Here is a 12,086-nt window from a genome sequence, read left to right on the forward strand (position 1 = left end):
GTGGAACGCTGTACCAATGTTTAAAGTTCTTAACTTTGCACTTCTGGTGAGTCTCCTGAGAATCTCCTCATATTGACGTGTCATTCTCCACGTATATATTTCCACGTAGCTAAGAATAATTTGTAGTTGTGTTGCTGGTGTAGTCATCTGTTGGGAAATACAGCAACAGCATCCAACAACTATTTCTTCACATTTTTTCACCCGTTAGAGATCTAACCAGGAAAGACCCTTCCATCATGCTTTAGACAACGAGTAGTGTCTCACGATATGACCACAAATAAATTTACGAATTTAAGTATTTGTTGTTCCCTGGAATAGTAAGGTTGATTTAATATGCTAGGCTGCTAGCTGATTTGCCCAGATAATGTACAAAGCTTAAAGAGAATATAGAATCCAAGAATAAATAGTTGACTTGAGTATGACATCCTGTAACTTACCTAGTCATCCATGATCATGTGTGGTAGTTATGTAAACATAATACAAATCAATGATAATCAGCACAGTCCGCAGAATGTTTGCTAAAAATTCCCTCAAGGCACTGAGTATCAGAGATTAAAATGGCAAATAGGATTTGAGGGTGCCTCACCTACGAGTAGTTAATACTATATAATATGGCCATTTTGATCCTAAACAAGTGAATTAAGATAATGATGAAAGGTGCTAGACTGCTACACCTATCGTTGGAAAATTTGTAAGGACCAGAAAGGAACTCTTTCCTTGAAAGAACCAGCTCACTAATAATGATTTAAATACTGGAAGTTCTCCTAGAGTACAACCACCGCGATAATCAGACAACCTACTAATGGTGACCAATAACAACACTAATTTTATTTTGCAAGAAGAAGAATTATTATACCATAGAGAAAAGATCAGTTCGAGCATGTTATGAATTCTTCTTAGGGCAATAATATATCAACTTGTTCTTAATTGTAATGAATCTGTTGAATATTCTGGTGTCTGTATGAACTCTTGCATGAAACTAAGTAGGTTCATTTAGAAAGAAGTACGATACCAGTACCTTTATTTGATGGCAAGCTGCGTTCAGTTATTCAGAAGGGCCCAAGTAAGGATATGATATACACAATATCAATTTAGTGCACATTTCTCTTGATCCTTTGGCGCATGATTTACACTACCACAGTACCATGTGATCTCGTAAGCAGTAAGCTTACTTTCCTTAAAAAATATACACATACACAAAGCCATAAAGGATACGCTCTCCGCTATGCACAGCCGCATTCAGTTCTAGGGATGGCTCATCGCCTCATCTATCTACAGCTGCGACATCACCTGTGGGGTACCAATTGACGGCAAAAATGTCAGTTTTCTAATACCATCACGAGACTAGTAATAACATAACCGAGCCATCAAGAGGGAGGGGCACGCGATATGTCCTCAATCATCCGAGTCATCCCCGATTCCCCATTCTCGTGGTTGCCGCCAAGGTGTTCGATAGAATTCCGCAAAGACAATAGAGGTCTGCACGGGGCAGGGACAAGGGCGGAGGGGGGGGGGGGGGGGGGGGGGGATAACATTCACCTGCGCGGAGAGCACGCCGGACGCGGCCGGGGACACGGAGAGAGCTGCAGATCTGATGGCTCCGCTGGTGGCAAGAGGCCCGAGGCAACGTGGTGGAGGCGAAGTGAAGGCGAGCGCAGCGGCAGTTCGGCACTCGGCACGGCTGGTTCGCTGGTGAAGTGGGGAGTGGGGAGTGGTGAAGTGGTTCAGTCGCAGAGTCGCTCAAGGGCCAAGGCGGTTTGAAGGATGTCTGATTCACCTCTTGAATCATCTATCAGCACTGACTAGCTTTTTCATAACGAAATTCGAAGTGATGGCGTTCTGCATGGTAATACTCTCTCCGTCCAAAAAAAAACTCAACCTACTACTTCGATGAGATATAATCTAGTAAAACAAATCTAGATAGGAGTACTAGGTTGAGTTTTTTTGGGACGGAGGAAGTATGCGGTAACTTTACATCCACCGTAGAACTATAAATTTGAATATATTAAATTTGGATATAGATATATGTCCATATTCATAATTCTAAAATACTTCTAATCTTATTCTAAATTACTAATCTATATATTATATTATTAAAACAGCTCGAAAAGAAGGCATCACATTCGTTGTGGAGGCTAGAAATTCCCACATTAATCAGAGAAAAAGAAAAGAAGAGTCCAAATAGAAATACAATTTAAAAATAGCTGAAATTCGGAATTACAAATAAGCAATATTGAAAGAAGAATTCGTATAAGAATCCAATACGAGATTAATTAAAATTCGGAATAAAAATAAAATAAAATCTTAAATTGGAAAAAGAAGAGTTCATGTAGGAATACAATCTAGAAATAACTGGAATTCGGAATTAAAAATAAGGAATATTAAAAGAAGAGTCCATATAAGAATCCAATACGAGATTAATTAAAATTTGGAATAAAAATAAAATAAAATCCGAAATTAGAGAAATAAAAAAGATAGTTTGAGTAGGATGAAACAACTATAAAATTGAAAATAAAAAAACATTTAAAAATAATTCATATAAGACATAATACGATATTAACCAAAATTCTAAATAAAAATTAAAATAAATTCCAAAAATAGAAAAAGAAAAAATAATATTTCACCTAGGAATAAAACTTATAAATAACTTAAATTCATCATAAAAAAATAAAAACTATTGAAATAAGAGACCATCTAGAACATATGACGAGATTAACTAAAATTTGAAATAACAAAAAAATAAATTCTGAAAATAGAAAAATAATTATAAGAGTTTAAGTAGGAATATAATTTGTAAATAAAAATATTGGAATGAAAAATATGGACTTCTAAAAAAACTCCATCTAGAACACAAATGATGACAAACAACAATAAAGAGGGGGAGAAGCAACAAGTTTATAAAGAAGTAGAATGGTGGCGGTTGATAGGACATCAAAAACTATTAACAAAACCTCAAATAGAATCCCAATGATGATTAAAAGGAGGGACGACGGATGGGCCGTTAAGCAGCCCGATCATGGCGGTTGGCCGGACTTATAGAAAGTAAAATATGAATCCAAATAATAATTATGTTCGAATTTTAAAATCCCAATGACAATAAAGAGAAGAGGCAGTGGATAGGCCGAAGAGAAGTATGGTGACAGGGTTTGATATGACTTCTAAAAATTATAAAAAGATGACAAATGACAACAAATAGAAGAAGCAACATGCATGTAAAGGATTAGAGTGGTGGCGGTTGATGGAATACCTAAAAACTATAAACAAAACCCCAAATACAATCCCAATGATGATTAAAAGGAGGGACGATGGACGTGGTTACAACGGTTGGCGGGACTTCTAAAAAGTAAAAAAAAAAAAACCCAATAATAATTATGTTCGAATTTTAAAATCTCAAAGACAATAAAGAGGGGGGCAGCGGGCGAGCAGTACATGTGTATAGTGGTAAAGGTGCTGACAATTTGGTGGAACTTCTAGAAAGTAAAAAAAGAACCCAAATGGTAATTACGTTTGATTTTTAAAATCCCAATGAAAATAAAGAGAAGAGGCAGTGGATGGACCGTAGAGTAGTATGGTGGCAGCATTTGACGAGACTTCTGAAAATTATAAAAACAAAACCCAAATGAGACAATAAACTCTAAAAACTATAAGTCTAATTTTTAGAGGTTTTTAGTGAGAACAAATAGACGTAGTGGTAGATCGAGAAAGCACATAAATGAGGGGTGACAAAGAATTTAGGAGTAGCAACTGACATAACTTTTTAAAAAATAAAATTAGAAATACAGGGATGATAAGGTTTGGTTTTTCAAAGTCTTAAGACAACGAGATATCTATTTAACAAAATTTTAAGTAAAACTATATTAAAAATTAGATAATTTTATATCGGTGCTAGCCGCGCAATTGCTCGGGCCACCCAGCTAGTTATATTATTAAAGGAATAGAAAAAGGAGCCTCCACGTTCGCTCTCATGGTCTAGAAATTCTCACATTAATCGGAGAAAAAGAAAAAGTAGAGTCCATATAGAAATACAATTTAGAAATAGCTGAAATTCGGAATTAAAAAATAAGGAATATTAGAAGAGGAGACTAGAGTCCATATAGAAATATAATTTAGAAATAGTTAAAATTCGGAATTAAAAAATAAGGAATATTATAATAGGAGACTAGAGTCCATATAGAAATACAATTAGGAAATAACTGAAATTCGGAATTAAAAATAAGGAATATTAGAAGTAGAGTATAGAGTTCATGTAGAAATACAATTAGAAAACAACTGAAATTCAGAATTAAAAATAAGGAATATTAGAAGTAGAGTATAGAGTCCATATAGAAAAACAATTAAGAAAAAAAATAGAAATTCGGAATTAAAAAGTAAGGAATATTAGAAGTAGAGTATAGAGTCCATATAGAAATTTAAAACTAACTAAAATTTGGAATAAACATAATAATAAAATTAAAAGTAGAGTTTATAGTCCGTATAAAAATATAATTTACAAATAACTAAAATTTGAAATTAAAAAAAACATGGGAAGAAGAGTTTAAAGTCAATATAGGAATACAATTTAGAAGTAACTGAAATTCGAAATTAAAAATTAAAGAATATTGAAAGATGAGTTTAGAGTCTAGAAATACAATTAGAAATAATAAATTTAGAAAGAAAAATAAATAATATTGGAAGAAGAGCATAGAGTCTATATAGAAATACAATTTACGAAGTAACTGAAATTCGAAATTAAAAATTAAAGAATATTGAAAGATAAATTTAGAGTCCACATAGAAATACAATTAGAAATAATAAAAAATCAGATATAAAATAAATAATATTGGAAGAAGAACATAGAGTCTATATAGAAATACTATTTACAGAAAATTCGGAATTAAAAAAAAGAAATATTAAAAGACGAGTCTAGAGTCCATATAGGAATATATATAATTTACAAATAAATAAAATTTGATATTAAAAATAATTAATAACTAATACGTATATAAAATATAATATGAATATTACACATTAGTAGTTTTGTAAAGTTATTGCAAATTTTAAAATCATGTTGTCATTTTAATATATTTGAATAATATAATGAGAAAATATATATGCTATTATATGAGAGAAAATATAATGATGCTAACCGCACAATCTACACGGGCCACCAATACTAGTTACATATTAAAACAGAGATAGTAGCAAAATAGTAAAAAAAAAAACAAGGAAAGAAAGATCATCCCGCACGTCATTCCTTGCCATTTTATTCCTTTGTTTCTTTTTCTCCCTACACACGATGATGGTACTGTTTGGCTATTATCCAACTATTATCCGTATTCCTTACCGAAAACCACCCGTCATTGTTCTAGATGTTTCCTGTGCTCCAAGGCCCTACATTTTTTTAATGAATTATCTACTTCGTTATATATAGAGATGATTTAAAAATTTTAAAAACTGAACAAACAACACAAAATAAGTGATCTAAACAATATACAGAAAATACCCCTGCCATCCTTAAATAAGTGTAGTTTTAATTAAAAGATTTGTCTGTAAATAATTTTAGTTTTTGAGTGGTCCACTTGAACTTTCTAATACTACTTCATCTTTTACTTCTCCTTTTTAGCCATTGAACCAATATAAATATCTCATCCTTCCAGTTTACTCCCCATCCATGTTTTTCTTTGCATAATAATGAAGGGCATAGTAATATTTTAATTCTTTACTTAATATGTCTTCGACTAGCTAAAATTATACTTATGTACCAATGGGGAGTATTTTTAGAGGCATGGAGCAAATAATCAACTATACTATTCACATTTAAATTTGTTTTTTTTTGTTTATGCTTATATAGGTTAAATTTGATTTGTATGTTTGTGCCACATATTGATCTATCTTATTTTTTTATGACGTTTTACGCGACTTGCACAAAACAAAGAAATGTCCTCTCGAGACAAATATATTTCAATGCGAATTGTCTGTAGTATTACGCCTCTAATAGCTACTACTGACATATGAGATCGGATCTGCTAATGCATGTGTTGTATTGCAGAGGATCCATGTCCAATAGAATTCCCTGGAGAAAATTCCAATATGCTATGACTGTAGTCACCACAATATTGAGCTCAATGATCGGCCATTGTAGCTGTGACTTGACTTCCTTGGCTCTACCAACGAGGGAAAGATAGATATTCCCTCAGTTCCTAAATACGTACAAGAAATTATAGGTTTTCTTGTATAAATTAATAATAAAGATAAAGACTATAATACCCCCCATTATATGGTGAGTGAAAATGTTATTCGGAAAGTGAAAAGAAAATTTGAATGGTAAGATGATTGATTGGACAAATTTTACACAAATATTTTATATTTTGAAATAAATTTTAAATGCTTATGTCCCTTATATTTGAGAATGGATGGAGTTTCAGCCCTAGGCAAAGAGAGGCAAAGCGTGTGACAATTTAACCAAAACCATATATTGGATTCCTGTTTCAAGAAAGTAACATATATTGGATTGTAGAATTGTACTAAGAGAACTAATTTGTCTAGCATTAAAAAGATTTGGCGCAGTTCTATCTTTTATTTTAGTTGAGAGATAAAATGAAGTTTTTCTTTTCAAAAACTTCATACAAAATTAGTATGCTCTGAGGAGCTTAAAAAGAAATTCTGAAGTCTGAACTCTGAACTAAGTACGGATGTACTTCTATAGTTAATCCAGCGTGCCATTTGCCTGGTGGTCATGAGTACTCAAGAGTGGTAGGCAGGGTGTTCGTCGTCGTCGTCGAACGCGGTGAGAGACTTGGCAATGTCGTCCATGGTCGGCCTGCTGCTCCTCTCCTCCATACACGCCAGAGAAATCCTCACCATTTCCATGGCCTGCCGAGGGTTGAACTGCCCCTGCAGCCTGGCATCCACTAGGGACATCACATCGCCGCTGTCCACCACATGCCTCAGCGCCTGCGTGATCTGCGGCAGCTGCAGCGGCTCGCCGGCCTCCGTCCTCTGGTCCGCGACCCTGCTTCCTACCACCATCTCCAGTAGCACAATGCCGAAGCTGTACACGTCCACCTTAGCATTGATCGGCAGGTTCAGCGCCCACTCCGGCGCCATGTACCCCGACGTCCCTCTCATGTGGGTGAGCTCCACGCCGGCGCCGCCGTCCCGCTTGGACAGCTTCGCCAGCCCGAAGTCGGCGATCTTGGCTTCAAACTCTCGCGTCAAGAGGATGTTCTCCGGCTTCACGTCGCAGTGGATGACCCACTCGAGGCACTCGTGGTGGAGGTAGGCGAGGCCCCTCGCCGTGCCCAGCGCGATCTTGTACCGATCGCTCCACGCCAGCGTCGTCGCCTTGCCGCCGCTGCCGTCGGACGCGTCGAACAGGTGCCGGTCCAGCGACTGGTTCTCCACGTACTCGTACACCAGCAGCTTGTGCTTGCGCTCGGAGCAGAATCCCCAGATCCTGACAAGATTGATGTGGTTGATCCGCCCGAGCACCGTCATCTCCGACCAGAACTCCTCGTCCCCCTGCATCGTCACGTCGACGGCCAGCCTCTTCACCGCCACCACCTTACCGCCGTCGAGCACGCCGCGGTACACCGCGCCGGAGCCGCCGCGGCCGAGCTCCTCCTTGAAGTTGGCCGTCGCGCCCTTGAGCTCCCGGTACGTGAACCGCCTGAACTGGCTCGTCATCACCATCTTGTACCCTGCCTGCAACGAGCTGGGGATGCTCTGCTTGCTGGAGAGGAACCACCAGCCCGTCGCGATGAAGAGGATGTCCAGGACTCCGAGCACGCCGGCGAAGACGAAGAAGTAGGTCCACTGCCCGTTGCTTCCTGGCGCCATCCCGTACACGTCAGCGGACACGGGCACGACGGTGACGTTGGCACCGCAGGCGAGGCCGGCGGGGCGCTGCGCGGAGACCCGCGGCGACGAGGCGTTGAAGTCGAGGGGCACCTTGAGGTAGATGCTCCCGGGGAAATTCGCCGACGTGAAGCCGTTGAACAGCGTGCCTTTCGGGTAGCATCTTCCCCGGCCGTCGAGCCTGTACGAGAAGGCGGTGCACTGGCAGTTGTTCATGCACTGGTCCCTGCACTGCTTGAACGTGATGGACGCGGTGTACCCCAGGTCGAAGCCGAAAAAATCAGTCTGGGCCACCTCGATGAACTTGAACTGCGGCGGCGCCGGCGCCGGCGACGGCGGCGGCGCCGATCCCTGGCTGCAGTTGCCGACTGGGAACGTCGGCTTGCAGCCTCTCCTCCAGTCCCGGCGGTCGACCATCTCGTACCCAGGTAGGCACGAGCACCGGAGACTCGGCAGGTACTCGCAGAGGCCGTTTTTGCCGCACAGCCCGTGAGCTTGGCATGGCTGCTTGAGCGCCGACCATGTCACCGCCCAGCCTCCGGTGGACGCGTTCAGGCTGTACATTCTCAGGTTGCCGTCCTGTTCGATGGTTATCCGCCTCTTGATGCCGAGGCCCAGATCGGTGGCCTCGGCTTTCGTCTGGTCGGAGGACAGGAACACGCCGGCGTCGTCGAGGATGGCGATTCTCGAGCTGTTGTAGTTCGTCCTGCCGTTTTCGAACACGGTCAACCCCGGCAGCGGCCAGTAGATGCTGGCGATCTCCGGGCCGTCGTAGAGCATGCGCAGCACGTTGTCGTTGTCGAAGTAGAGGCTGAAGTAGCCGGCGACGAGCTTGGTCTGCTTGGTGAACCGCTGCGACGGGAGCAGCGTGTCCGTCGGCCACTCGAAGCTCTGCCACACGGCGAGGCCGGTCGACGGGTCCCCGACGACGAGGTTCCCGGTGTCGAGGAGGGAGACGGTCAGGCCCCTTCTGTTCCCGGTGCCAGTCGTTTTGCTCGACCACACCGTGGTCCCGTTGGTGTCGGACAGGGCCAGCTCGCCGTCGCGGCTGAACGAGACCCTGGAGCCCCTGCCGTTCACGGGGGCGTCGCGGTTGGCCGACCAGACGGCGGTCCTGTTCGGGTCCGCGGTGAACCAGACGGAGAAGGTGAAGGCGTTGTCGCCGGCCTCGAGGAAGCCGCAGGAGAAGCTGCCGTCCGTCGACACCAGGAACGGCCGCGCGTGGTCTTCCACCGACATGGACGATCTGCCCAGCGTGTGCTGCGCCGTCGACGAGGACGGGCAGAGCAGCAGAGACATCAGCGAGAGCTGCACGGCCAGGTAGCCGATGACCAATCCAGCCATCGTTTCAACTATAGCAGTTTGGCAATTGGTTGTACACTTGTACTGCATAGGGCAAAGAAATTATGAGCGCATATAAGGCGATATCAAGCAGCCAATGCAGTCATGTGTTGAAAAGTCTAATTATTGATGACTTGTACATATGCCGTGAGGCGTATGCCACAGGAAACGATGCTTGCGAAAGGATACGTAGCCTAGTGGTTACAAGAGCCTCAGTAGCACCTGAGGTCTTGGGTTCGACTTCCTATAGGAGCGAATTTTTCAGGATTTATCGGCGTTGTGCTTTCAGTGGTAGGCGACGTATCGACAGCGAGGCACCTGTGGTGACTTCGTCAATCTCTCCATGATTTATCGGCCCAGTCTTCGAAGATACTCATAGGAGTAGGATTTACGTGCGTGTGTTCATATTGGTGAGTACGCGTGTGTTGTGAGTGTCTGCGTTGTACTATGTAATTCTTAAAAAAAAAAGAAACGATGCTTCGTTTGATGATGATTAGGAGTAAGCACCTCTCTACGTTTTATGTTTGTTTTCGTACTCCCTGTGTTAGTTAATTAGTGAGCTGAGGTCAAGATTTCTTGTGAGGGTCGTGGATCGTTTTTCGCAGGTTTTGTGTGGACGCGTGCATTTGCTAGCTTCAATTCTGATATCGGTTGTTGCTGGTCTTCGTTCGTCGACTCGTCGTGACAGTACGATCACTTTTTTTTTTAACGACTCGCACAGACAGTACGACCACCAATGCCATGCAAAATAAATTGCTGTCCATACTGGGAATTTATCCCGAGTAATAAAAAAAAGTGCTGCTATATAACGGAATCTCGTTTTTGAACGGGATGATCCCGAGTAGATATCAGGTGTGATACCTATCAGGTATCAGACGATTCTACACAACAGGATGATCCCGAGTAGGTATCAGGTGTGATATCTATCAGGTATCAGACGATTCTACACACGTTTCAGGTGATACTTGCAAGTATCATGTGATACTTATCAGGTATCATGCAATTTCTACCACGTATCATGTGATACTCGCGAGTTATCATATGAAACCTATTAGGTATCAGACGATTTCAACCACGTATCGCGTGATACTCACGAGGTATCATGCGATACCTATCATGTATCAGACGATTTCTACCACGTATCGCTTGATGCTCGTGAGGTATCATGTGATACTTGTCAGGTATCAGACGATTTCTACCATGTATCGTGTGATACTTACGAGGTATCGGATGAAACCTACCAGGTATCAGGTGATTCCTACTAGATATAGCAGGACATTCCGTTGGGGGAGGAGCACCCCGACACGTGCGGTCGACCCTCTGCAGTCGTCCCTTGTAGACGAGGACGGCGACGGTGGCGGCCGTGGGGGATGGGCGCGGCGGTGGCGGGGGACAGCGACGGCGGCGGCGGGGGACAGCGACGGCGGCGGTGGCGACGACGGCGGAGGTGACGGGGGACGGCGATGGCAGCGAGTGAGCAGAAATCACGTTGTGAAGGAGAAGCTATTCTGTTGGGGGGACGGTATCCCGTCCACTAGCATTCCCGTAAAAAAAGAGATCAAACTGTTCGTCCGCGAAGGTTCTGTTTTCCTCTTACATGGTCTGCGGAAGAGGATAATTATATCAAGGCCATCCCAGAAAATTTCATGGCTCCGGGCGACACTCTAGGCAGGGTGATAAAATAAAAATAACAATGCGAATACAATGTATTACATCGAGTCATCGACTAAACAGTAATTTAGAAAAGACATTGCAAGTTGGAGCAATGTCCCTTTTTTTTTTCATTGGCATTCCTTAATAAAAGTTTTTTAATTTACTTTTGAGCTTTTCCTTTTTTTTTACCCGGATGACCAAAGAAGATTATCCAAATGTTATTAAGATAGAGGAAGAAAATGTTGAAAAAAAATTTTTCATCGACAACTGACTGTCAAGAAAGAATATGAACTAGAGCACACGCCCCGAACCATGTGCCAACCGCATAGACACGTGCTACAGAGAGGGAAGCGGAGCACCGAGCTGACCGTCGCTACGTGAGACCGGTCACCACCGGGCTTACAACACCACCACGGAGCGGAGACTCTAAAAAACAATGCCCTCACGAAGGTTGCGACGCCGAAAGACGCCGTCGTCATCCGTCCAAAGAACTAGACAGGTTTTCACTCAGAGCTCCTTACTGTTGGAGGAGGGGTATCCCAACAGCATCCTCAGGATGATTACCACGCCCAAAAGCGTAGTTGACCCAATAAAACATTGGGCTAAGCTTTCGCTTGGAACCCTCTACAACCCTACCGCTGTGGTCTGTCGCCCAATCTGAAACCTCCGAACATTGGCAGCACGTGGACTTTTGAGCTTTCTATTATTTAATTATTCGTTTGTGTATAATTGTTACACAAACTGAGTTTCAACAAGCATCATCTATATCAAACTTGGATGACATAGCTCTTTAAAAAATGGCACAAAGCTTGGATGAAGGCGTTGGCCAATGCCAACTGCTAGAAATTTGTTTAATTGTTTTTTTGAGGGGGGTCAACTACTCAACTAGCAAATTAGGAAAAAAAAACAAAGCTAATTAATTAAGTGTGACGCGTTTAGTTCGGATTAATTATGCACAAAATGCGCATGAGGTCTCGATCGAGTTTCTCGCTCGTGAACAATTTGGCGCAATCGGCAGGGCCGGCACATAGACTGTAATTCTCGGATGCGTTGAATACCCGTTTCTGATGTTATGAGAGAAAAAAAAGGAACCACTTGCTGAATTATTATACTAGTGATAGTGTCTCATTTGTCCGAGAGTGCCAGCAATTAAAGAGAGTATATATGTGGTCGTGGTCTAGGGAATTTCTTATCTTAGTCCAAACTTTAAGAGTCGCTTGAACATATGCAGGGTTTTCGATCGTCCACTTGGACAC

The 12,086-nt window shown here is 42.1% G+C and overlaps 1 protein-coding gene across 1 annotated transcript; it reads right to left on the reverse strand.

The window, feature by feature from the left end:
- Positions 1 to 6,441: 6,441 nt before the first annotated feature.
- Positions 6,442 to 9,261, reverse strand: LOC127783058 (putative receptor protein kinase ZmPK1). The gene has a single exon (XM_052310333.1). The coding sequence runs from the start codon at positions 9,226 to 9,228 to the stop codon at positions 6,724 to 6,726; it is 2,505 nt and encodes an 834-aa protein (XP_052166293.1). The 5' UTR covers positions 9,229 to 9,261; the 3' UTR covers positions 6,442 to 6,723.
- Between the last annotated feature and the right edge of the window lie 2,825 nt (positions 9,262 to 12,086).

The sequence above is a fragment of the Oryza glaberrima genome, chromosome 1 (genome assembly GCF_000147395.1).
Source record: "Oryza glaberrima chromosome 1, OglaRS2, whole genome shotgun sequence".
Classification (NCBI taxonomy): Eukaryota; Viridiplantae; Streptophyta; class Magnoliopsida; order Poales; family Poaceae; genus Oryza; species Oryza glaberrima.